General features: G+C 38.4%; 2 protein-coding genes across 5 annotated transcripts in view; one reads left to right on the top strand and one right to left on the bottom strand.

Moving 5' to 3' along the window:
• The first annotated feature begins 1,818 nt into the window (after nucleotides 1-1,818).
• tmem54b (transmembrane protein 54b) lies at nucleotides 1,819-14,840 on the top strand. The gene is made up of 6 exons (XM_079830025.1): nucleotides 1,819-2,127; nucleotides 2,811-3,004; nucleotides 3,380-3,439; nucleotides 8,339-8,530; nucleotides 11,450-11,596; nucleotides 12,811-14,840. Exons 1-6 carry the CDS (start codon nucleotides 2,115-2,117, stop codon nucleotides 13,027-13,029), a joined length of 825 nt encoding a protein of 274 aa, XP_079686151.1. The 5' UTR covers nucleotides 1,819-2,114; the 3' UTR covers nucleotides 13,030-14,840.
• Nucleotides 13,157-16,822, bottom strand: part of hpca (hippocalcin) — a 55,737-nt gene continuing 52,071 nt past the window's right edge. For 3 of the 4 annotated variants that reach the window (XM_079830027.1, XM_079830028.1, XM_079830029.1), the window contains one exon: nucleotides 13,697-16,210. In XM_079830027.1, coding sequence (XP_079686153.1) covers nucleotides 16,113-16,210 — 98 coding nt within the window. In that variant the 3' untranslated portion in view covers nucleotides 13,697-16,112. Of the gene's footprint in view, nucleotides 16,211-16,822 lie in introns of all 4 variants that reach the window. The other variant, XM_079830026.1, reaches the window with a different exon arrangement.

Genomic DNA, 16,822 nt, shown 5'->3' with positions numbered 1-16,822 from the left:
TTTTTCTGTTTATTTAAAATGAGACAAATCTGATATTATTTTAATCTTATATCTGTTATTTAACAGTTGAGACGGTACTTTAATGCTGATCTAACCAGCAGAACACACAAGCCGGGTTTAAATCCCAGTTGTGCAGGTGGGGCATGTTATTATGGAAGGCCAAGTCTGCCAAAATTAAAAATAAATAAAATACATAAATAAATATACATAGAAAAGCAAAAAAAAAAAACATTTGTTTTCCTTATTTATGTATAAATTTTTTCCCACATTTATTTATTTATTCTTTTCAGTCATTTTTACATTTATTCATTTCTATTTTTATATATTACCACATTTATTCATTTCTACATTTATTCATTTTTAATGTATTTCTACATTTCTTTATTTCTATATTTCTTTATTTTTACATTTCTTTGTCCGTAGGGTAATGAAGATGGTGTGGTTTACCTCAGACATAGCAATCGAGCTCAGAGTAGGCGAGGGCGAAGCGTTGAGGCCACAGTGACACCTTGTGGTGTGGCCAAAATGCAATAAGTATAGCCTACTGATGTGGATACTGTCTGTGATGAATGACTTGGATAGGTATATGGCCAAAATCTTATATCACGGGTTAAGTCATAGGTCATAAGGTTACCCCTGGACATCAGTTTATGGGGGTAGGCTAAAGACTACCACCGCTTAATAAAAAATAAGTCTGTTTGTGTTGCTGTCAGTATTGTTTTTAGAAGTTACATTAAAATGCAGTTAGCTCAAAAATATAAGGGAAGTGAAGTGACCCATACTTGGAATTTGTGCTCTGCATTTAACCTATCCAAGTGCACACACACAGTAGTGAACACACACGCAGAGCAGTGGGCAGCCATATTGCTGCGGCGCCCGGGGAGCAGTTGGGGGTTCGGTGCCTTGCTCAAGGGTCTCACCTCAGTGGTATTGAGGGTGGAGGAGAGCTGGTTATTCACTTTCCCCCACCAACAATTCCTGCAAGACCTGAGACTCGAACCCGCAACCTTCTGGTTACAAGTCCAACTCTGTAACCCTTGGGCCACGACTGCTCTAGACATACAAAAACACTGTCCTAGGTACTGTTTTTTAGATACTATGTATTTATTTATTTTTTAATTTTGGCAGACTTGGCATTCCATATGTTGTCACACTGCGTTACAATTAGAACTATGCTATTACTTTTATGAATTCTGTTGAGAAACCATGAGAAAAAGGTAAATAAAGACTGGGAGTCAATGTTCAGAAATGATTAATTATTATTATGTTTTGAACTTTGAGCTGTATTTTGCAATGTGTTTGTTGTCAATTTCAATTGTCAAATAGTTTATTTTTATTATTAAAATGTGTTATATTATTTGATTAATGAAAAAGTTAATTGTATTTTATTGACAAAATATTTTAGTTTGTCTTGTATATTATTTCTATTATATCAGATAACATTTTAAGCTGTCATTTGGTCATGTTACAATGTGCCCCTCACATGTTACATTGTGCCCCACCTGTGAGCCATGTTGTCACATTTCACTTCCATTCTTTCGGGGTAAATCAAGAAAAAAAGAATACACTGTATTAATGAAACAAAACCACATAATTGAACTAGACGTGTGAAACTAATGTGGGATACTCGGAACTCCAAGTGAATTTACACAAACTGAGAAAGTCAAAAAGTGTTAGGTTGTGCCCCGCTCTTCAGTCTTTAATGTAGGCTATTCAAACATTATGTTCTCCAAGAGAAAATGTTTTACTGGCAGAACTGTCAGTGAAAATGCAGTTCTTTTCCCCTTTGTGTTTGTGTCCCTCTTGTGGAGAGAATCTACATAATTTATTATCCTGTACAATTATACATTGCATTGACACACACTGAATCCAGTTTCTGGAATTTTTGTCCGAATATCAAAACAGGAAAACGGATCATTTAACAAATGATTTATAAACTTACCAGCCTCAAGGGCTGGCCAGCCTGTAAGGGAATATCCGGGGCACATTCCTTCAATCTGCACACAGACACATGTGTGATCGGGACAGGATAGACAGCAGGTGCAGCTCCTCTCTCCTGGAATATATACAGAAGTACCATGACCTAACTGAGGACTTAAACTAGATTTTGTTCAATGGGTAATTCAGGTGAGTTACTGAGACAACCAAAATAAATATTCATAAATGATTCATAAATGATTGTTCTGTTTGTAATTCTTAGAAAGGGCATTCATATTTGTTCTCATAATGCACTTGTCTCTAAAAAACTCTTCGTCATAAATCTCATGCTTTATAGAAGTTCTGTTTATGGTTGTACCAAGCAAATGCCAGTCTGCAGGACTTCTTAATTAGAATTTTAAATGTATGATCTCTGTAGCATTTCCCCATCAGCGCTGTCACAAACCTTTTTCTTTTCCCAGAAGTCTAACGAGTTTGCTGTGCCGAGTGTACAAAGTGTGTAATTATTAACTGAGGTGACATCTCTCCTGCAGCCCAAACTCTGTCCTCAGTGGATCAGTGAAGCCTTTGTGTTTGCTGTGAAATAATGTCCACCCACACTCCTCTGCTCCACTTCTAATCTTTCCTTCAGCTTTCACAGTCCTTTCCAGAGCACACCAGCAGAATATCTGTAACGCTTGTCAGCACAGCCATGTGAAAATACGACCCTTGCCTCCTCTCCGAGTCTTAACTTTAGTGTTTATGTAGTTGAGAGGAAGGTACTGGAGGCTGTAAATTCACTGAATGACAGTAAAGTCAGCACAGAGCTTTTGGCTCCATTTAGTATCCCATCAGCTCTCTCTCTCTCTCTCTCTCTCTCTCTCTCTTCTCAGGGGTGTGTTGTGGCAGTCTGGAGGAGCAGAAGGGGCTGATGAAGATGGGCCTTAGTATGGTGTTAGTAGGGCATGTGAACTTCCTGCTGGCCGCTCTGGTCCATGGTGTGGTGCTGAGACACTTCAGCCTGCAGCGGGGACAGGCCATGGAAAGCGCCATCTCTAACGTCATAGCCTTGACAGCGGGCCTGCTGGTGAGGCACGACATAATTGTAAAATAGGCAATTTGATCTTATCAACCAGAGGAATATTTTGTCCCGTCTTTTGCATACAGCAAGACAAGCCATTTGCTTACATATTTAACTAGTAAAATAACCACATGTGCAGTTGAAAGAATCATCATGTTCCACTAATGTTTGACAACCAAGTGTCCAAAAACTTTTTGTTGTAATCTAATGGTTTTTCATTTTGAAGCCTTTTAAAATACATTTCACATTGTTGTCATTGTGTGTATATTAAGAGCAATGGCATTAGTTTATTTTTAAGTGTGGCTATTTTCTAAATATTTGCATTCAAATATTTTGGGGGCTGAGAAGAAATTATAATATTGTACTGTTATATTTATCTAGGGTGTCATTATTGGGATACTGACTATTGTTCTGTCCAAAAATGGGAAGAACAGAATGCTGGTAAGTAAGAACTTTGTGCAAAAATGATGTGTCTCAGTTATAACTGTAATTTGCATTTTGTAATTAAAACCACACAGATTCCCTTGTAATGCTTAACAGGCAAAACCCTTGAAACCTCAGGTCAGATTTCACTTTAAAACCAAAATAAATAAGTCTATTTAAAGGCATAATATGTAATTTTTCGCAGCTAGCGTGTGTAACGGTGAGCAACGGGTTTGAGATGCGTTTTATCTCGTTTGGTGGGTGTGTCAAAAATGTCAGCCCAATCAGCAGCAACATGTATATAAACCACGCGGTATTAAAGAGACAGCTCACACAATGGGTCCAAGTAAAGTTGTTTACAAATGTGTCCGCTGCAGTTCAGTATGTATACGCAACAATTGAAGATATTAGAAGACGTGATTGTCGTAAAAAAAAAAAAAAAAAATACAGTATATATATCAACATAATGATGTATTTATTTACATTTTTAGCTTCATTGCAAGGCAAATTTCATATATGGCAATTAAGTGCTTTACATAAAAATGAGGGAAAAATAGCTATTAAAAAAGTAGCCTAAGAACTAGAAATAAAATAAAATAAAATTAGAATTCATTACCAGCAGATAAAAAAAAAGGTTCATTAAATGGGTTTGGGATATGTTGTATTTTATTCTGGACGGCAAGGGCAGTGATTGCATGTATTTTGCAATATTAAGCATGTATTTATATCGATTTCATCAGGCTCCGAAAATTATTCAAAAAGAACACAAAGAATGGCCTTCTCAGCTGCCATAGTTACAACTCTTGCATCAACAGAACAGGGTGTTCAACGCTGCACCGTTTCCGTTTAAAAAACGTTTTGCAACGTTTTGTTGGGGCTGAACGCAGCCCTGTTCTGCGTTCATCCCCTACAAAACGTTTTTTAAACGGAAACGGTGGTGCGTTGAACCATAGATATACATAATAAAGGCTAGATGTCTACGTAGGTCGACGTCCGCACCTGGCGGCCATCTTGTCACAGGCAGCTCGCTCACTCGTAACATTGTTTTAATGGTGCATTATAAATAACCCTAACTTACTCAATTTTCTACCGATTTTCAAACTGTTTGGTTTGTTATAAATGTCAGAGATGTAGTTATGACACTGCATACTTATGAATAATTATTCATAATTTGTTCAAGCATCCAGAATTATAGCCACGTTAATAACGTTTGTAAGAAACCAAACCATTTGTAAATCCGTCAAGATTTCAGCAAGATAAGAGTATTTGTGTTCAGATCACTCACCCTACATCAGGAGCCACAGAGCTCGCCAGAAAGCTTGCCTGTGACAAGATGGCCGCCGGAGATGACGTTAGAGACATCTACATCTAGCCTTTATTATGTATATCTATGCGTTGAACACCCTGTCCTGATGACACAAGAGTTGCAACTATGGCAGCTGAGAAGGCCATTCGTTGTGTTGAATTTTCAGAATTTCAGAAGAATTTTCAGAGCCCGATGAAATCGATATACATACATGTTTAATACTGCAAAATACGCTTAATGTTACAGTCACTGCCCTTGCCGACCAGAATAAAAGAGAACATCCCAATCGAGTCCAGGGATTTGTGGAAATTTGTGGTCCCTAATTTGCCTCGCATTTCAGGATAAAAAGACATACATTTCAGGTGAAGGATAATCCACCACTTACCTCCGAGACTGTGTTATGATCTATATGACCTTATTATTTTTATTGTGAGTATTAGGCTTATCATTACTGATCACTGTTGTTGTCCTATGATATTGTAATATTTACCATTATATAATCAGAGGAGTATATAAAAGTTTATAAAAGTGTCACTCCACAGAATAGCAAAATATGTATAGTATTTTTATGTTACATTAATCAGTGTCTCTTTAATACCGCGTGGTTTATATACATGTTGCTGCTGATTGGGCTGACATATTTGACACACCCAACAAACAAGAGAAAACGCATCTGAAACCCCTTTGCACACTGTTTCCAGGAAACATATCGTTCAACCCGGAAACCATAGCAAAATGTTACGCACCGTTTTGAACTTGACCGTGACCCTGCAAATTACACTCTAAAAAAAAAGGCTCGTAATCATAGGGGAACCTTTTTTAGTGCTATATAGCACCGATTTTGGTGCTTCAGTGGTTCTTCAGAGGTGCTATATAGCACCTTAGTTAAAGAACCGGTGAAGAACCTCTGAAGAACCGGTGAAGAACCTCTGAAGAACCGCTGAAGAACCACTGAAGCACCAAAATTGGTGCTATATAGCACTAAAAAAGGTTCCACTCTAAAAAAAAAAGGCTCGTAATCATAGGGGAACCTTTTTTAGTGCTATATAGCACCAATTTTGGTGCTTCAGTGGTTCTTCAGCGGTTCTTCAGAGGTGCTATATAGCACCTTAGTCAAAGAACCGGTGAAGAACCTCTGAAGAACCGCTGAAGAACCTCTGAAGAACCGCTGAAGAACCACTGAAGCACCAAAATTGGTGCTATATAGCACTAAAAAAGGTTCCCCTATGATTACGAGCCAAGAACCATTTTTGGTGCCATATAGAACCTTTTTTTTTTTTAGAGTGTACCTGCAAATATCTTATTTTCATGGAAACATTTGGGATAATAAGTACACAAGTCAACTACAATATATAACATAACATTGAAGACCATTGGTGTTTTTTGGTTTGTAGTGTGACATTATTCACAAGACAATTAAGATAATTTCCACCTTATATTCTCATAAAAATCTGTGAATAATGAGAAAATATCTTTCTCATTACTGTAATGCAAAATTGTGACAATGGTGTATGATATCATTTAAATTGTAAATATTTATTTATCATTTAAATAAATTATTATTTATTATTATATTTCACCATAAATCTATTGAGAATAATGGGAGTTACAATATACCTCAATATGCTCAGACAAATTCCAATACTGAAAATGTAAGGGGAAATGTGCTTAATTGTCAATATACTATATAATTTTATTTTACCTAAAAAAATAAGCTTCATATTCTTTATGTGAAATATAATGTATTATTTTCTTCTTTTGATTTTGGGGTTAAAGGGTTAGTTCACCCAAAAATGAAAATTCTGTTATTAATTACTTACCCTCATGTCGTTCGACACCCAAAAGACCTTTGTTCATCTTCGGAACACAAATTAAGATATTTTTGTTGAAATCCGATGGCTCAGTGAGGCCTCCAAAGTAACTTGCACTCACATAAAAGGTACTAAAGACGTCGTTACAAAGGCCATCGCACTACAGTGGTTCTACAATAATTTTATGAAGCGGCGAGAATAGTTTTTGTGTGCAAAAAAAATCAAAATAGCGACTTTATTCAACAAATTTCTTTCTTCCGCCTGGGCCTTTGACGTGAACACACGAAGAACCATGATGCATGCGCGAGAATATGACGTAGAGCCGGCGTTCTGACACATGACCCGGAAGCGAGGAGCTTTGTTTACAAGCAGAGGAAGATGCGCCGTATCTAAGCTGTTGAATTCTACATTGACCGTGCTTTAGGTCTTGGAGTAGTGGTCAAAATGGGGAAATGGGGAATTTCCTGGATGCCCGAACCATGAGAAACGAACAAGTGCACGTAAAAGTGCCTTATCACTTCTTGTTGAATAAAGTCGTTATTTCGATTTTTTTTGCGCACAAAAACTATTCTTCATAAATTCTTCTTCATCGATGCTTCATAAAATTATTGTAGAACCACTGTAGTGAGATGGATTTTGTAACAAAGTCTTTAGTACTTTTTATGGGTCTTGTGAGTGCAAGTTACATTGCTGCCAATGGAGGCCTCACTGAGCCATTGGATTTCAACAAAAATATCTTAATTTGTGTTCCGAAGATGAACAAAGGTAGCCTGACAAGCCAGACCCACATCAAGATGTTGGGTCTGGAAACTCACCATTGACAGGGCTCAATCCGAGGTGCGGGATAAACAGTTGTCTTTCAAATTCCCTCTGCACGCAATAGGATAGCGCCATGAGCCCCACAACCAACCAGAGCGAAGAAGAAGGTGAAGCCGAGCTAACTTTGTTTTTTTCTCAAAGAAAAGCTTAACTCCAAGTCTTCCAGAGTCTGCGGCCAAAGCCGATTCAAAAGACCGCTGTTCGTCAGCTTTTTTGTTTACGAGTAGCACGCAGAACCTCCGCAACTCTGCCGTGACGTACCGTCATTATGTTAAGCCCGCCCACCAACTCTACACACGCTGTGATTGGCCTGACCAGAGTTTGGTTTTTCAAGCTCTCAGGTCTACCGAGAGTTGCTAGACTACACTCGTGGCAAAATAAATGTTCTGCCGCTAGTGTGCGTCTAGATTTCTAGGCTAGAACAAAGGTCTTACGGGTGTCGAACGACACGAGGGTAAGTAATTAATGACAGAATTTTCATTTTTGGGTGAACTAACCCTTTAAATGTGATGTTGAATATTATATTTGCATGAAATTCACCCTCTCATCATGTCTCATAGACTTTTGCTCTAGATAAAAGAGGGATTTGTATTCTGTAAATCCATTTTTCCCTGCTGTTGATCCACAACAATTGCACAAATACCTGAGGAACATCAAAAAAGTTTTTTTCAGGAAAGAGAACAAGCCCATGAAAGCGTTGTCATTGATTTATGTGTTTGTGCTTTCTCTGTCAGTTTCTTCTGTACGTTTTTCTCCCTCTTGCTTCTTTCTGCCTCAGTGGCACACACCTGCTTCCTCTCTCAATCATCAGGCTCACTAGCTTTGATCACAGGCTTGTCAGAGAGCTTGCATGTGCCTTCAGAGCTCAGAATTTACAAAACCCTGGTGATATAGACAAGCCTGCAGGGAAAATCCTTTGCCTGGCACTTGAGTTTAATTGTTTTTTGCTAATACTGTTAAAACAGCTCTCTTGTATTGTAGGCCTTGTCACTGCTGGTGTTAAGTGCTGTAGCTGGTTTAGTGGCTGCCGCCTCAGTCATCGGACTGACGGTGTCCTTGGTAAAGACCATAATTCATGGCGACAAGAGACTACTCGCTTATTGTGGCTACAATGATGACAGGAGTCACCTAGTCATCGCCAATGAGTGTCCTTTTGACCCTACTCGTATTTTTGTAAGTATACCAAAGGACAAATGAGAGAAAATGTTGAATGGCTGTTGAAGAAATATGTGCATTAAAGTTGTAAAGAGGTTTCTGGTTCACCAGTAATTATATTCTTGGTGCCTAAATATTAAAACTAAAGGTACACTATGTAACTTTTATTTTTGTTCAAAATGAACTACAGTTAAATAATAAGTGACTATCAATCCTTCTTCCAAAATGTGTTTTTGATTTAAATACTGCAAAAAAAATTTAATTTGCATGTGCAAACTGCGTTTTTATTACTGAACATATGAGTAAGGTGTTTTATTGAACAGATAAATTGTCATATGTAGCTCTCTAACAGAGTTCACTATACAGGTGCATCTCAATAAATTAGAAAGATATTTCAAGCCTTAATTTGTTATAATTTTAATGATGATAGTTGCAGCTTATGAAACCCTCAAAATCAAAATCTCAGAAAATTTGAATATTGCATGATATCAATTAAAAAAAAGGATTTTGAATACAGAAATGTCGCCACTCTGAAAAGTATAATCATGCATATGTACTTGGTTTGGGCCCCTTTTGCATGAATTACTGCCTCAATGCGGTGTGGCAATGCTGAGGTGTTATGGAAGACCAGGATGCTTCAATAGCGGCCTTCAGCTCTTCTGCATTGTTCGGTCTCATGTCTCTCATCTTTCTCTTGGCAATTCCCCATAGATTCTCTATGGGGTTCAGGTCAGGTGAGATTTACTGGCCAATCAAGCACAGTAACCCCATGGTCATTGAACCAGGTTTTGGTACTTTTTGGCAGTGTGGGCAGGTGCCAAGTCTTGCTGGAAAATGAAGTCAGCGTCTCCATAAAGCTTGTCTTCTGAAGGAAGCATGAAGTGCTCTAAAATGTCCTGGTAGACGGGTGCGTTGACTCTGGAGTTAATAAAGCACAGTGGACCAACACCAGCTGATGAAATGGTTCCCCAAAACAACACAGACTGGAAACTTCACACTGGACTTCAAGCATCTTGGACTGTGTGCCTCTCCATTCTTCCTCCAGACTCTGGGACCTTGGTTTCCAAATGAGATTTTGCAAAATTTGCTCTCATCAGAAGAGAGGACTGGACCACTGAGCAACAGACCAGTTCTTTATTTATTTAGCCAAGGGAAGACGCTTATGACAACATTTGAAGCCCATGTCCAGGATCCATCTGTGTGTGGTGGCTCTTGATGCAGTAACTCTAGCCTCAGTCCACTCCTTGTGAAGCTCCCCCACACATTTGAATGGCCTTTTCCTGACAATCTTCTCCAGGCTGCGTCATCCCTGCAGCTTTTGTACCTTTTTCTTCCACACTTTTCCCTTCCACTTAACTTTCTATTAATGTGCTTTGATACAGCACTTTGAGAACATCCAACTTCTTTTGCAATTACCTTTTGAGGCTTTCCCTCCTTGTGGAAGGTGTCAATGATGGTTTTCTGCACAACTGTCAGGTCAACATTCTTCCCCATGATTGTGAATTCTACTGAACCAGACTAAGAGGCAGTTTAAAGGCTTAGGAACCCTTTGCAGATGTTTTGGATTAATTCGCTGAGAGTGTGACACTTTGAGCCTGCAATACTGAACCTTTTCACAATATTATAATTTTCTGAGATTTTGATTTTGGGGGTTTCGTAAGCTGTAAGCCATAATCATCAAAATTATACCAAATAAAGGCTTGAAATATCTCACTTTGCATGTAATGAGCCTATATAATATATTAGTTTCACCTTTTAAGTTGAATTACTAAAATAAATTAACTTTTCCACAACATTTTATTGAGATGCATCTGTGTATATTGTGAAGGGTCATATTCATCCACACAGTCACACAGAGCCCAAGCACGACCAAAACAATGTTCTTCCGCAAAATGAATGCAGTTTTGCTTTTTTGTAATAGCTAGAGGGCCAAAAGTTACATAGTGTACCTTTAACTTTTATAATTGCTAAATATGGTTTTATTGGAGTTGCCAATGTTGATTAAACAGCAGTATTAAACTGCTGCTTTTGTGATGCAGTATTCTTGGATTTCATCAAATTTTGCTCATTAACTTAAAAATCATAAATGTGCACAGTTATAGTTGTAGAAATAACCCTTTCTTCTGTCATAATCCCTATTTTTAGACAAGATATTCAAAGGAGCTCAGTGGATCTAATCATTTTGTTCACAATGAGAATCTCTACTCATTAAAAGTGCACTTAGCAATTTCTTCCTCATTAAAAAGTTTTACAGATAGAGAAATGTATTGTAATGTGCATTTTCAAAATGATGTAGTCTTCATATCAGTAGCCTAATGGGAGCTGAGATCACATGAACAGCCAAAAACTACTCGTTTTATCTCAGTAACCCCACTGTTGTTGGACATTAATAAATGGAATCAACTAATTATGGCAGAATGTAAATAACCCATTTTGGTATCGGTAGCTGCAAACTTTTGCTTTTGTATATGGGCCAGCAAACAACATAAAATAAAATACTTTATTATGTGTATAGTGGTGAGCATAAAGTTTTATTTACAAAAAGAGGTTAAGAATGTTAGTAATTGTGTAGGTGATGTTAAATGTGCAGGTGAAATAAATCCAGTTTGAAAGATTAAAAAATTGACATTAAATGTATTTGGGGGAAAACTTGAATGAAATACAAATTTGCAATTGTTTAAGATACAATATTTTTCTGTATTTTTTCTTTCTTTTTATATACCCTGACATGTGTTATGTTACCTTGTAATCTCAATTTAAAAAAAGTAATAATGAAAGAGTATAATGTAGGCTACAGCAAGGTTGGGGTTACAAAATTGTTCAGAAAATGCACTAATTCATTCTCTCTCTCTCTCTCTCTCTCTCTCTCTCTCTCTCTCTCTCTCTCTCTCTCTCTCTCTCTCTCTCTCTCTCTCTCTCTCTCTCTCTCTCTCTCAGGGCACCACGATAGTCCTGTGGGTCCCATTGATTCTAATGAGTGCAGTGGAGATGGTGTTCTCATGCCGCATATTTAAAGTCTCTATCTCCTACCTTTGTCAGCCCTGGTGCCTCCGCAAACAACATTTACAAGATGAGAGCAGACTGGTATGTAGGCTACTGGCCGAAATACTCAAGAGAGATAAAAAATAATCAGCTCTTTAGCGTAGGTGGACTCATCCTTTGAGTTTCCAGGTGTACATCTGACAACTCATGCGGTCCTCCTAATAGATGCTTGAGAGAATACACATGTGTGACTGACTCATGGGCACGCGTACCTGTGAGATTGAGAGGGTATTTTCTGTGAGTCATACTCAGTGGCGGCTGGTGATAATTATTTTTGTGGGGGCGGGTTTTTTTTCCGGAGGGGGGGTGCATGATGCATGTTGACTAAATTAAAGCATTAAAGAGAAAACAGTGTCTTCACTTTTATCTTTTTACACATTCATTTCCCACATATAAGTTAATGAGGAAAGGAAAAACAAAAGAAAACAGCAACAACAGACTAGCATGTTGACTACTTGAACATATATTTTGCTCTACTTTCTTTCTGGCCAGCAAATTTCTCAATGACTCTCTGATTAAAGTCAGTCATCTCTCTAGGTCTCTAACCCCCGTTGTTGTCCACAAAACTTCCGTACCGACACTTTGAAATAAAAGACAGGGAAAGCAATAAAGGGCATTGCTAACAACACATCCAGCCAGCCACCTATGTTTCTCGCGTGAAGCTCCGAGTGTAGCTTCATCCTCTGTCACTGGCCTGATGCTGGATTTGTAAATCTCGTTGGTCCGGTTCGGGATCCTTTTTTTTCTTCCAACGAACGCCTTGTGAAAGAATTTGGTTTAACTGCTGCCATCTCTACTAAACTGATCATCCTAACAAGGTTTTTGTCGGAGTCGGAGTGACGATGTCGCCCGCGCACTTTCGCTTTAGTGGCCAAGAGCGGAAAGTTGAATGACAGGTGACGAGAACCAATCAGATTGGATAAAATAAAACGCATCCAATTTTGATTCGCCAGGGACATCGCGACCTGCGTCCGGAGGAGGATCTTTAAGAAACCAATTAGAGACCAGCTTCAGGTCACATGCTGCCCGTAGATTTTTAGACTCAGATAGACATTCATTTGTCCGGCGTCCCTCGCCCATGAAACAGTATGAAACATATTGAAGAGCATATCAAATAGTTAACCCATCAAAGTTAACCCATGAGTAAACTATTACATGTATATTTCTGGAATTTTGATGGGGGCCCTCTATTGACCAGCCGCCACTGGTCATACTGCAGTCACACTGTAAATTGGCATCACTGTGTTCCTTTTCAGATGAAATCCCCGGGAGCGTCCGAGCCCCGCTACGCACTTCCATCGAGTAGTTGTGAAGGAGACGAGGAGCGGAGGTTGTCCCTTAGACCCCCAGAGCGGTCCAAGCCAGCCTGCAACTCTCACCCGCACCGCTCCGCGTCCTCCGGCCAGTACCGCCAACAGCCCTCCGCATCCCCGTTCAACCGGGCGGCGCTGGAACGGGCCAGTATCTGGATCTGATTTTGAACCGAACCGTGGGCTCATTCGGGGCATTTTAAACTCTTTTGAAGACTGACGAATGTGCTTGTAGCCTACAGGTCGCATCACATGCTTTGTCACACATGGATCGTCACTTTGAGTGCATTTTCTCAATAGGCTACAATATACCTACATATTTAATAGAGTCTTGTAAATGTTGTCATTTGGAGGGTCAAAAATTCCCCATAGGATAGCTAATACTATAGCTCAAATCAACCACAACAGTAGGCCTATACTAAACGCAGGCCTAGGCCTAATGAGGAAGGAAGGGGGAGAAGTGTTACAGAAGTGTTTTTTTACACACTGTAAAAAAAAAAAAAAACTTGAAATTTACAGTAAAAAAAACCTGACAGCTGTGGTTACCAGAAATTTACGGTAGCACTTTTAGGTTTTACAGATTTAACTTACATTTACATTAAAAAACGTATTTCATTCACTGATATAATGTTAACATAATGTTAACCTATTGATGCTACTAAGGTCTGTCTATACCTTTGTAATGCACTGACACAACCACCAAAATCTGGTGGTGATGCGAAAGTCACATGATGAATTTAAGATCATCACAATGAACTTTCCCACAAGTTGAGTAGAAACTAAAATATAAAAGGTGCACAGTGTCATTCACACAAACACAAAACACCATCTTGGTGGCACACATGACACTAAAGTAATGTCATAAACATTAATTTAACAACATTAGATGTAACACAAATCCATAATGCGCACTGATAAGAATAACCTAAGAAGAAACATAGTTATTTCAAAGAAAATACATCAAATGTGAAGTGGTAAGCAGGGAATTCTGGGATGGTCAATTTACGTTTTTTTTTTTTCACTGTAAATTATACAATGACTTGTTCTTTTTCACTTCCAAAAACGAAATGTTAACCAATTAACAGGTTTTTACCATAGCATTTTAACAGGCTTAAAATAATTTTTACGCAATAATTTTTTACAGTGAAAGTGTGTTTGAGTGTGTTCATAGAGGAACAGATTATGAAGTGTCATGCAAATATGTAAACTAATACTAAAGCCTGTAATATTCCATTAAATTATCACTGTAAAGTGAATATAACATAAAATGGATGTATTTATATAACAAATGTGTTCCTTAGATCAGATTATTGCATTTGAAAAAACAAAATTCAGGGGTGCAAAAAATTGGCTTCATTGGTTGCAATTTTCAATTCAAAGAAAATTTGAATGCATTCTGGGAAATTAAGTTTTCTTTATCTCTCTCTCTCTCTATCTATCTCTCTATCTATCCATCGCTATTCTACTTAAATTACAATTAGGCTACATTCATTTTTATTTTCATTAAAACAATAATTTTAAGTTCCTTACATCCCTATTCACATTGAATTTTGCATCCTGTTAGTTGCATCATATTTGAATTTTAAAGGCATTCTCAATTCAACTCTGAATGGCACACAACCATGCTAAATACCTTTGCACTTAGTGATCACATGACCAGGTTGACCAATAAGTTGTAAGAATCACTCTCAGGCGACATTCTAAACACATAAGTATATTTTTCAACGTCAGTAAAAGGGGACAATCATCATGTCCTCGCATGAGGTTTTCATGCAACATAATAGAGGAAAGTTGCCATAGAGGGTGCAGCATCAAATATGGTCTCAGTACAAATATGGAAGCAACATGGAAGCTACACATGTTTTCAGAGTGAGCATGTATCGAGTTCATGAGCTAATGTGTTTGTACAAAGCAGGAGCACCTGGAGAATTCAGGTCATGGAATGTCAGTCGTTGCATAAAACGAAAAGGAAACTCAAAGCAGTGGCGTTCTCTTTACATCTGTTCATTCAAAAGTGAAAATAAGCCCTTAGTGATCGCTTTCAGGATTCAAACTCTTTATCTAACGGTGAGACATGATCATAAATTATAGTGTTGTACATTCCTGTCTATGCTGTTGATGGAAACCTATGCATGATTTTGAGTACCATACGATGCAGGATAAAGATGTCACGAGCTGCTTCAAACCAGGGTTCAAAAACGTACTTGCATACAAAGATATCGTATCGTAACTACACAAAGTGATACTATAAATTTAGCACAGACGCATACATACACCAGAACATGCAAACCTTCACTCTTGCGTACATACAAACGCGCATATAACCGCACGCACACGGATGAAGCGCTTCAAACGATATGTGCTACCAGTGTCTTCCATTCAAAACACAACGGAATGTATCCCCTGATGCAAAAATTTCCCACAATGCATTGAAAAGCCTTGAATTAATAACAACTTACTCATAATACATCACCAAGTGTCTCACATCTCAGTTCAACAGTAATAAAATCACCCAATGGTGACATAAACACCATAAAAATGCAAAAATAAATAAAGAAATATGGAAGCAAACCACATATTTACAACAACGACAACAAAAAATAAAATGAACAGAATTCAAGAATGGGATCCTCAGCCTTCTCTTTGTAAAATAAAGATCATGAGCGCCAGAGCAGAAAAAAATCCCAACATTCAGTCCATCAGTCCACTGGGTCGATTGGAGACTAAGATTTGGATACTGTCTGAAGCTACATAATACTGCCGTAAGATGCATGTGAGTAAAAAGACGTCTGTTACTGCCTTCCTTTGTAGTTCTAATATGCATTTATACTGTATATACACATAAATATCGATATAAAAAGTAGATGGGGAACTGTGCCCTCACAAAACAAAGGGGAAGAGAAACAAAACAGCACAGATATTAAACACAAAAGAGATGTGAGGGGTGGGGAAGGTCGTGAGCGCATGCAAGATTCCTAAAAAGGAATATTCCTTTCTTAAATCTCGACCCTTTTTTTGTGTGGAGTCAAGCACTCCAGTAGCAGAGACAGAGACGGGTGACACGCAGCAGACAGAGGATGTCTTGGCAGGTGTTGTCTTTGTCCTTCAGATGTACGCATGTCCTTTCTGGGAAAAACTGAAAGTAAAATTGTTGCACTTTTTTTTTCTTGAAACTCTTCCGTCTGGAACACAAATAAGAATGAGATGCAAGAGCTTTCATGCATTGAGTGCCGGTTGTCTGGAGTGACTCAAAACTGCGAAGCGCTGCTGGGGTCACACTGCAGTAGCCGTACAATGGAGGGATCACTTTTGGCACCTTTTATGAACTCTTCCAAAGACAACTTGCCTAGAAAGGGAAGACAGAAAGGGTGATGAGAGACACTGCAATACCTGACCTGACAATTGCTAAAAACTGGGTTCTTTCCATTTGCTAAGAACTAGGTTTGATTAAGCAAAAAAAAAAGAAAAAGAAAAGACATTTGAATTGCGATATGATGACAGTTCTACGGAGCCCCTAAAGGGACATGAAGGAAAAACAAATTAGATGGAGAAAAAGAATATGTCAATACTTTTGCTTGGCCAGAGGAGAACTGGCACCCTGACTGAGCCTGCTTTCTCGCAAGGTTTATTTTTCTCCATTATGTCACCTGATGGAGTTTTGGTTCCTTGCCATTGTCGCCTTTGGCTTGGCTTGCTCAGTTGGTGACACAAAATGTTCAACTAAATGTCCAAATAAAACTAATTAGTAAACTAAATTAACTTTATAAACTAAATTACTGATCTGCCCACATTGTCACTATATGATAGGGGTGTAACTGTACACATATTTGTACCGAACCGTTTCGGTACAGGGCTTTCGGTTCGGTGCGCGTGTGTACCGAACGGTTCCGAATGCAATCTTTAACAGTTAACAGTCGGCTTGTTTTAAGCGCGGAACACATTTCAATCCTAGTTCCCT

This window comes from Gobio gobio, assembly GCF_949357685.1.
Source record: "Gobio gobio genome assembly, chromosome: 11".
NCBI lineage: Eukaryota > Metazoa > Chordata > Actinopteri > Cypriniformes > Gobionidae > Gobio > Gobio gobio.
The sequence above is the reverse complement of the archived record's forward strand: the minus strand, read 5'-3'. Positions and strand labels throughout refer to the sequence as shown.

Excerpts from the sequence above, each read along its gene's own strand:
- tmem54b (XM_079830025.1), top strand. Across the intron at positions 3,005-3,379 it reads CCTTGACAGCGGGCCTGCTG|GGTGTCATTATTGGGATACT; the intron begins GTGAGGCACGAC and ends ATATTTATCTAG. Across the intron at positions 11,597-12,810 it reads TACAAGATGAGAGCAGACTG|ATGAAATCCCCGGGAGCGTC; the intron begins GTATGTAGGCTA and ends GTTCCTTTTCAG.